This window comes from Saccopteryx bilineata, chromosome 2 (assembly GCF_036850765.1).
Source record: "Saccopteryx bilineata isolate mSacBil1 chromosome 2, mSacBil1_pri_phased_curated, whole genome shotgun sequence".
Taxonomy (NCBI): Eukaryota; Metazoa; Chordata; class Mammalia; order Chiroptera; family Emballonuridae; genus Saccopteryx; species Saccopteryx bilineata.
In genome coordinates, this window is record NC_089491.1 from 76,653,994 (window position 1) to 76,663,396 (window position 9,403).

At 47.1% G+C, this 9,403-nt stretch overlaps 1 protein-coding gene across 2 annotated transcripts in view; it reads right to left on the minus strand.

Moving 5' to 3' along the window:
- Positions 1 to 8,974, minus strand: part of TTC39B (tetratricopeptide repeat domain 39B) — a 175,083-nt gene extending 166,109 nt beyond the window's left edge. For both annotated transcript variants that reach the window (XM_066257285.1, XM_066257283.1), the window contains exon 1: positions 8,849 to 8,974. In XM_066257285.1, the coding sequence (XP_066113382.1) occupies positions 8,849 to 8,890 (42 nt within the window). In that variant the 5' untranslated portion in view covers positions 8,891 to 8,974. The remainder of the gene's footprint in view (positions 1 to 8,848) is intronic.
- Positions 8,975 to 9,403: the final 429 nt, after the last annotated feature.

Sequence of the window (9,403 nt, forward strand, 5' to 3'; positions counted from 1 at the left end):
CTGGCATCCCTCCTCTATGATTCCCAGCACTGAGTATTACAGCAATTTGTCTACACACCTGTCCCTATCCCCAACTAGACCATAACTTACGGCGAGAGCTATAGTCGCCTCTCCAGGACCTAGCACAAAATCCAACACATTAAATTAGACTCAATAATTCTTCTCACTGACTAGTTACAATCAGACCCAACAAATATATATATTTGATATATATCATCTCACTGAAATATTTTAAAATATGTAGACCTTATTTATATATCCACATAATATCAGCAATACATTCAAGGGGACATGTCCCCAGATCTCAGCAGAAACGCATTTACTACACACCCACAGTCTTTAAATAAAGAACTTAAGAAGCGGCCCTGGCCAGTTGGCTCAGTGGTAGAGCGTCGGCCTGGCGTGCGGAGGTCCCGGGTTCGATTCCCGGCCGGGGCACACAGGGGAAGCGCCCATGTGCTTCTCCACCCCTCCTCCCCCTCTCCTTCCTCTCTGTCTCTCTCTTCCCCTCCCGCAGCAAGGCTCCATTGGAGCAAAGATGGCCCGGGCACTGGGGATGGCTTCTTGGCCGCTGCCCCAGGAGCTAGAGTGGCTCTGGTCGGGGCAGAGCGACGCCCCGGAGGGGCAGAGCATTCCCCCTGGTGGGCAAAGCGTCGCCCCTGGTGGGCGTGCCCAGTGGATCCCGGTCGGGCGCATGCGGGAGTCTGTCTGACTGTCTCTCCCCATTTCCAGCTTCAGAAGAAAATAAATAAATAAATAAATAAATAAATAAATAAATAAAGAGTAGGAGTTACCCTGACAGATGGAGTATCCTGAGATCATGGACGAATCCTGAAAAGGAAAAAAAAAAAAAAAAAGAAACACTCTCCCCAGGAAGTCTCACGAGTGTCCAAGGAGCCCACTAGTACTCAACCTCCACAACATGAGCACACCTGAGATGCCCGCTGGAGCCCCTGAGACTGGGGGCTGGGAGATGGCTGGATGGAAACCATGGGCCTCACAGAATTCACAGTATCAGATTTACATTGTGGATAATTAGTAACAGCAGACAAGGGCAGGGAACAAAGATAAGGTAAACCAGCTAACTTAAGGGAGAATTGAGAGCTGCCTGAGAAACATCCCTGCACTCCTGGACTTGACAAGAAGGAAGGGGATATTCAGGTATGGAGGGAGGGAAGGAGGTATGAGAGCAACTTTCGATGAGAAAGTAGCATTCCAAGAATAGATGGGCCTCCCAGAGATTCAAGATTGAACATTTCAGGGAAACTGCCTGTTTGTTAACCTAAGCAGTAGTTGAGGCTGATGGTAGATTGATACTATTATTTCCTCCCACTAATTTTTGTAATATGTACACGACCAATTACAAAAACTTTTTCTATTTAATCCACTCATATAAAATGGCCATGCTCTCTGTAAATCACAGAGAGCCACAGGGGTGAGCTTATGCAGAGTGAGGTCCATTCCCACCCACCAAAAAGGGGGGCGAGGTTAAACCATTCACTTCCTCTGAGGTAAGAATTGTCACTGAATAGCTCCTCCTCTTGCCTAGTGAAAAAACCTTCCATCACAGGGATGTAAAGTACAGCACAGGGAATCTAGTCATAATATTGTAATAACTATGTACGGTGCCAGGTGGGTACTGGAAATATCAGGGGCAACACTTTATAAAATATTTATGTATGATTGTCTAACCACTATGCTGTACACCTGAAACTAGTACAACATTGAATGTAAAATATATATATATACATAGATATATATACATAGATATAGATAGATATATAGATACCTTTGACTAAATGAAAAAAAGTCCAGATTCCTATTTTTTAGGAGCTAGAACCCAAACTCCTTAGCATGACATTCCAGACACTGTACCACATGATCCAAACTGGGCTGTGCAGTTTCAGCCCTCACCAGCCTCCTCTCTATGGCTGAATACCCTGCTGAGCCCCACTGCACCCTCACGTCCGCCATCTCAGCTTCCAGCCAGGTCTGAGCCTGATCCCACTTGTTCTTCCCATCACAATCCTGATCACCCTTCAAGCACCAGTTCAAATACCATCTCTTCTTAAAGTCTTGCCAGCCCCTAAACTAGGTTGGTCAACCATTGCTTTTCGCACCCCGTTGTTCCACAGTAACTACTGAAAGCACTCCATGTACTCTCATAGTACCTACCATGACAATAAATTATGTATATATGGCCCTCCTACTTAAAACCTACCCTGGCCCAAAGACAGAGTTAGTTACTCATGCAACTGTGTCTTTGGCTAGAGTGTTCTTCCAGGGCTATGTTGCTGTCTTACCTTGGTGTACACAACCAGCATCTAAAGACTGTTATTAGCTCCTAAGAAGTGCTCAAGGAACACTGGTGGAATGAAAGAATGAAGTTGATTCTAAGAAACCATAGCAATCAATTTGATCTAAATTTCATCTAAAATTCCAATGAAAAAAAGTTTCTAAATCAGAATTAGACCTAAAAGATCCTGGGCCAAAAAAGCAGGCCATGAAAATATCTGTTCCATAAGCCATTTCCTTGCTAAACCCAATGTTTCTCAACTTTCTTTTATTAAAGCCCCCAAGAAGCCCATTTAGACATTTTTTTCCTACCTATGTGCCCCCCATGAAATGTTAATGGCGCAGAAACATATCTGTGCTTTATATATACATGAAATGAACAACTACAGCCTGACCAGTGGTAGCACAATGGGTAGGCATGGAAGGCTGAGGTCCCAGGTTCAAAGCCTGAAGGTCACCAGCTTGAGCATGGGCTCATCTGACTTGAGTGCAGGCTCACCAGTTTGACCACAAGGGTCACTGGTTTGAGTGTGGGATCATTAACATGATCCCAGGATCACTTGCTTGAGCCCAAGGTCACTGGCTTGAGCAAGGAGTCACTGGCTTGAGCAAGGAGTCACTGGCTCAGCTGGAGCCCCCTAGTCAAGGTACATATGAGAAAGCAATCAATGAACAACTAAAATGCACCAACTATGAGCTGATGCTTCTCATCTCTCTCCCTTCCCCCTCCCCACAAAAAATAAATAAAAAGAGCAAGTACAATTTACTTTTTGTTCAATAATGGGTTCAGAATAACTGAATAAAAATTTAAATTCAAATTTTAAGCTATTAATATTTAACTTTATAACTATATTTGCTGAATAACTTTTAATGGAATTTTATATAAAATATTATGTATCAACTTACATATGCAAATAACCAATTTCTACCTAATAGAAATATAGCCAAAATTTTTAAGACATTCAAAGCTGTTATGTTTCCTGAAAAGGGAAAATAACTGAAAAATTATCTTCTTAAAAGTTATTTTTAGTGAAATCAACTCATTCCACATGAGAAAATAATTAACTTAACTAGTTGCTATTCATTCAAATATTGTTGACATGTCCTCTTTTTAGTATTTCTTAACATAATTATTATTAAACTAAATAACTTTAGTATTTATAGAATTAAATAATAAAATATAAACAAACTATTTTTATTTAATTCTGGAATCTCAAATCACTCAAAAGCACAGAGGGGCAAATATAAGCAAGAAAGGCAATGCCAATGCCATAAATATAAGGAGTTCACCAAGAGAGTAACTTCAGGATCAAGCAACTGATGGTCCTCCAGTCACAGCCATCTATATGCTATAGGTTCGTAGTATTGACTTTGTACAGTTTCTGTACACCTTTCATGAACTTGACGGCAATGTTGCTTGTGTAATTCCCAAGAAAACCCAAGCAGGTAAATTTAAATCTTAAGAAATAAGATTTGGCCCTGGCCGGTTGGCTCAGCGGTAGAGCGTCGGCCTAGCGTGCGGAGGACCCGGGTTCGATTCCGGCCAGGGCACACAGGAGAAGCGCCCATTTGCTTCTCCACCCCTCCGCCGCGCTTTCCCTCTCTGTCTCTCTCTTCCCCTCACGCAGCCAAGGCTCCATTGGAGCAAACATGGCCCGGGCGCTGGGGATGGCTCTGTGGCCTCTTCCTCAGGCGCCAGAGTGGCTCTGGTCGCAACATGGCGACGCCCAGGATGGGCAGAGCGTGGCCCCTGGTGGGCGTGCCAGGTGGATCTCGGTCGGGCGCTTGCGGGAGTCTGTCTGACTGTCTCTCCCTGTTTCCAGCTTCAGAGAAATGCAAAAAAAAAGAAATAAGATTTGGTTAACCAAGCTTTGAAGGGCCACGCACCACTGTAAAATCTACGATGTTTCTGTCTCCCTCCAGAATCAATTTTTGCCATCCTTGAGATTGCAAGTCCTAACCTCTATATTTTCATATTTATCCTCCTAGAACCTAAACAGAAAAAAAAAAAGAGAGAGAAAACATCAGACTACCTAAGAAACACTGCATCCCACAGCTACTGTGAGAGCTCTTCTACTACCCTCTCCTCTTTGGTTACTTTGAAAGAAAAAAGATCCACATTATTATTTTCTCTTTTTTGAGAAAGAGAGAGAGAGAAACAGAGAGACAGGAAGGGAGAGAGATGAGAAGCATCAACTCATTGTTGCAGCCCTTTAGGTGTCCTTGATTGCTTTCTCATATACCATGATGGGGGGAAGGGCGGTGCTCCAGCCAAGCCAGTGACCATGGGATCATGCTGATGATCCCACGCTCAGCCAGCTACCCTGTGCTCAAGCTGGGAGCCTGCGCTCAAGCCTGATGAGCTCATGCTCAAGCATAAGACCTTGGAACCTGGGCCTGCAGCATCCCAGGTGAACATTCTATGCACTGCGCCACCACCTGGTCAGACGGGGGTTTAGCCCTTCTCCAAAAAAGGAGCATTCCTTCCCTCTTATTTAAAAGACTTTTTTTTTTTTTTTTTTCTGAAGCTGGAAACAGGGAGAGACAGTCAGACAGACTCCCGCATGCGCCCGACCGGGATCCACCCGGCACGCCCACCAGGGGCGACGCTCTGCCCACCAGGGGGCGATGCTCTGCCCATCCTGGGCGTCGCCATGTTGCGACCAGAGCCACTCTAGTGCCTGAGGCAGAGGCCACAGAGCCATCCCCAGCACCCGGGCCATCTTTGCTCCAATGGAGCCTTGGCTGCCGGAGGGGAAGAGAGAGACAGAGAGGAAAGCGCGGCGGAGGGGTGGAGAAGCAAATGGGCGCTTCTCCTGTGCCCTGGCCGGGAATCGAACCCGGGTCCTCCGCACGCTAGGCCTACGCTCTACCGCTGAGCAAACCGGCCAGGGCTAAAAGACTTTTAAAAGAAGAGCCCTAAGAGGTTGAGAAAACTGGTCAATCACACCAGTATGGACAAGGTCCTTGTCTGTCTACTTCACTGTTGTTTCTCCAGGCTAGCACTGGATTTGGCACATAAGATAGTCAAGTGTTTGCACACATAATGAATAGCTATGGAACAAACAGAGCTGAGAGTTCAGTTCACCTAATTCCTACGCTACTACTTTTCCAACTTCACCACTTTGCACTTTGTTCTACTTTTCCAACTACACCCCTTTACTTCCCTGGAATATCAAAGAGTGGCCACAGAGACTACCAAATGTAAATTAAGTGTTTGAAAAACTTCCCAGCTGAAATAAGCTATTTACTTCACACAACCAGTAAAGTTGAAGAGCAGAGTCTTGTTCATCTGTGTGTAGAGCACTTCAGCCCATTGAAAGTTAGGGACTTCCACAAATGATACCCAGTCTACAATGCACTACTTCTCACCTGCTTAACCTGCCTTGAGCTCTTTTCTAGAGTTCTTGTACACATGTCATATCTCCCTACCCTGACTGAGAATTTTAGAGAGCCAAAACTGGCTTCTCTTTCTAAGGCATCTACCAAGTTTAAGCACAGAGCAAATATTCAGTAAATGTTTGCAAAACTTAGCCTGACCTGTGGTGGCGCAGTGGATAAAGCGTCAACCTGGAAATGCTGAGGTCGCCGGTTCGAAACCCTGGGCTTGCCTGGTCAAGGCACATATGGGAGTTGATGCTTCCAGCTCCTCCCCCTTCTCTCTCTCTGTCTCTCTCTCCTCTCTAAAAATGAATAAATAAAATTTAAAAAAAAAAAAAAAAAGAAAAGAAAAGGTATGGCCTGACCTGTGGTGGCGCAGTGGATAAAGTGTCGACCTGGAAATGCTGAGGTCGCTGGTTCGAAACCCTGGGCTTGCCCGGTCAAGGCACATATGGGAGTTGATGCTTCCAGCTCCTCCCCCCCATCTCTCTCTCCCTCTCTCTCTCTTCTCGAAAATGAATAAAAAAAAAAAAAAAAATGTTTGCAAAACTTATACCAATAGAAATGGTATATCACGAGGGATAAAAGTGGATTTGGCATGAACAAAAAATTCTGTTTGCATTTGGCTCATCTCCTAGGACCAGTATAATACCTACCTAACACGAAATAGATGTGTGTAATAGTTACTGAATTAAAAAAGTGAATGAAAGATTAAGCAAAAAAAAGGGCAAAAAAAATTAAAGAGGAATAAATACCTGAGATTAAAAAAAAAAAAGAGGCCCTGGCCGGTTGGCTCAGTGGTAGAGCGTCGGCCTGGCGTGCAGGAGTCCCGGGTTCGATTCCCAGCCAGGGCACACAAGAGAAGCGCCCATCTGCTTCTCCACCCCTCCCCCTCTCCTTCCTCTCTGTCTCTCTCTTCCCCTCCCACAGCCAAGGCTCCACTGGAGCAAAGTTTGCCTGGGCACTGAGGATGGCTCTGTGGCCTCTGCCTCAGGCGCTAGAATGGCTCTGGTTGCAACAGAGCAACACCCTAGGTGGGCAGAGCATTGCCTCCTGGTGGGCATGCCCGGTGGATCCCGGTCGGGCGCATGCGGGAGTCTGTCTGACTGCCTCCCCATTTCCAGCTTCGGAAAAATACAAAAAAAGAAAAAGAAAAAGAAAAAGAATGAGCATTACTGCAATGAAAAAAAATAATACGGTTCCAGCAAAAAAAAAAAAGGTGAATGAAAGATATGGCAAAAGCTGAGAAATTATTATGCAACATCTTTTCTGCAGTCATTCATTCATTCATTCAACAAATATATATTCATGAAATATCTGTGTGCCGGGTTCTCTGCTACTCTCAAACCTAACTTCCCCCAGAGCTAGAGCCCTTCTCCCTAGCTAATGTATGTCAATACATCAGTTCATCCTGCAGGCAGTGGGCATAGATAGGGTGGCCATATGTCTCAATATGCCCAGGACAGTCTAGTTTACACCTGTTGTTCAAGTGTTAATTAATAATAGCATCTCTCTCAACCATGCCCTGATCTAGACAAATATATAGCCCTAAGTGTAACAAAATTATATTTTTCAACAAGCATACTAGAGATTCAAAAATTCACTCCACATTTACTAGCTACTCCCTATCTTGTTTCCTCATTTATAATATGGGAATAACACAGATTAAACTAAATGGTCACACACAGAGAAGCAGCTGGGGACAAGATGGGAACATCAGATTGAGCCCAAACTGTACAGAGCCAACCAAGTACATGGATCTTAATTCACTATACAACAGGGAGTCATTAAAACTTTTAAGGAATGGAGTGATTGTATGATCAAAGCACCATGAAAGTATTACTAACTTGATTACAGGAAAGAACTAAATAATGAAAAAGAGCTGAAAAAAAAAAAAAGAGCTGGCTTCATCACAAAGCAATAAGACAGCCTGAAGCTATAGATGAAGAAAGATTGTCACAATAGCAACAAATGTAATATTGCATCATTTGCTTTTATGGGTAGTTTACAGGTTTCAACAATAAATAGATGCAGTTAAGCAAGCTCTAGTTCACTGGTCTGTGATCTTGGCGCCTTCATTGCAAGGGGCAGTCTTTAAGGAAGGTTCTGGACCTCCCAGCTTGCCCTCTCGCCTTGCCAGTCCTTTAAAAGCTCTAGTTAGGCTATTGTTTTGTTTTTACTTTATGGGCTACACTTAAAACATAGTGTTCATTTGTCAGGAGTTTCCCGACATTGAAGAGAGGGATGGGAATCTTAACCCGCCTCCTCCAGATCTTCCACTATTGCATCATTTGAAACTAAGCCTCCTCGGGCAGCGACTTGTAAAATTCAAGTCAGGTAAAATGGAAGCAGCAGCAGCTGTCGGTGCTGCTGCGCTGCCGCCGGGCTCAACTTCAAGCTCCAGAGAAAGCGTCTCTGGTCTCCCGGGAAATGCCAAGTACAGAAAGAAAGTCTATAAATCAACAGGTCCGGCGCGCCCGCCCGATGGTGCCCAGACCTAGGCGCGCCTGCCATAGGAGGAAGTGGCTAATTACTTAAACACAGCTGAGATGACAGGATGCCAGAGTCGGTCGTAGCTTCTTCCTTCAGCCTATTACACCGACACCGGGGACTCATGGGCGGCTGCTCCGGTCCCCACGGCAGCCCCTGCCCCGCCCGCCCCTGAAGACAGCCCTGGGGCTCCTTCTTCCTCCGGCCATCCCGCTCTTCTCATCGACTATAAGCCTCTCGGTTCTCCAACAGGAAACTTTCAAAGAAGGTGAGACTGGCTCCCAGCTCAAGACACGATTGCGGCAAACCCGGATGGCAGTGTCGGGGCTCCGGGATCAGAGCTCAGAAAGCCTGGTGTCCCTGGAAAGGCTCGGAATGGCTCAGTGCTGCGGGTCCTGCGCTACCGCACCCACGCACCTTCCACCCGCGGACCGGACGTAGGGTCCTCCATCCCCGCAGCCCCAAGGGGCCGGCGCCCGAACCTCCGCTCCGAGCGCCGCGGAGATGCTCTTCTCCTCACTCCCGTGGGTACATACCGCCCAAGGACGAGAACACCCATCCGCAGCCCAGCCTCTTCTGCAGGCTGGAGGCTGCCGGTCCCAAACTGGGACCAAGGGGGCGGGACGTTGGCCATCCCCTCCGTGCTCCAGGGACAGTGCCCACACCCCCCACCGACAAGTACCTCGTCCGCTTCCAGCTCTGCTCCGTTGCCTACGAGCGCCATGTTCCTCCTCTGCCTGCCGCCACCCGAAAACCAAGCCTGCAGCTTAGAGGCGACTCGGTTTCTCCGCTCTGGGCTCAGCCCAGCGGCAGTGTGGGAGGAGAGGCGGCCCCGCCCCCGCGCCGGATTCCGGGCGGGGCCAGAGCGCTGCTAAACGAGCACTTGGCGCCCAGGGTCCCTCTTCGCCCTCAGCCCCGCCCCCACAGGCATCGTCCCGCCCCCGCCCCCCCCCCCCACGCGGCTCAGACTGGTTCAGCCAACCAGGTTCCTGCAACCGAGTGTCTGCCGCCACCCTCACCCACGTGGGCGGGGTCATCCAGTGAGCGGAGTCACCTTGCACACTAAGGCATAGAGGGCTGGCCCATCTTCTCATACCTGAAGGTCCCCGCTTCCCTAGTTCTGCAGAGGACTTAGTGATCACCAGTACCCAAGTGAGTGCTGGGTTGACGAGGCCAAGGTCAAAGCCATGCTACCCCTGAGGCCTACAAAATGTCCACCTAATCCTTGGGCTGATGC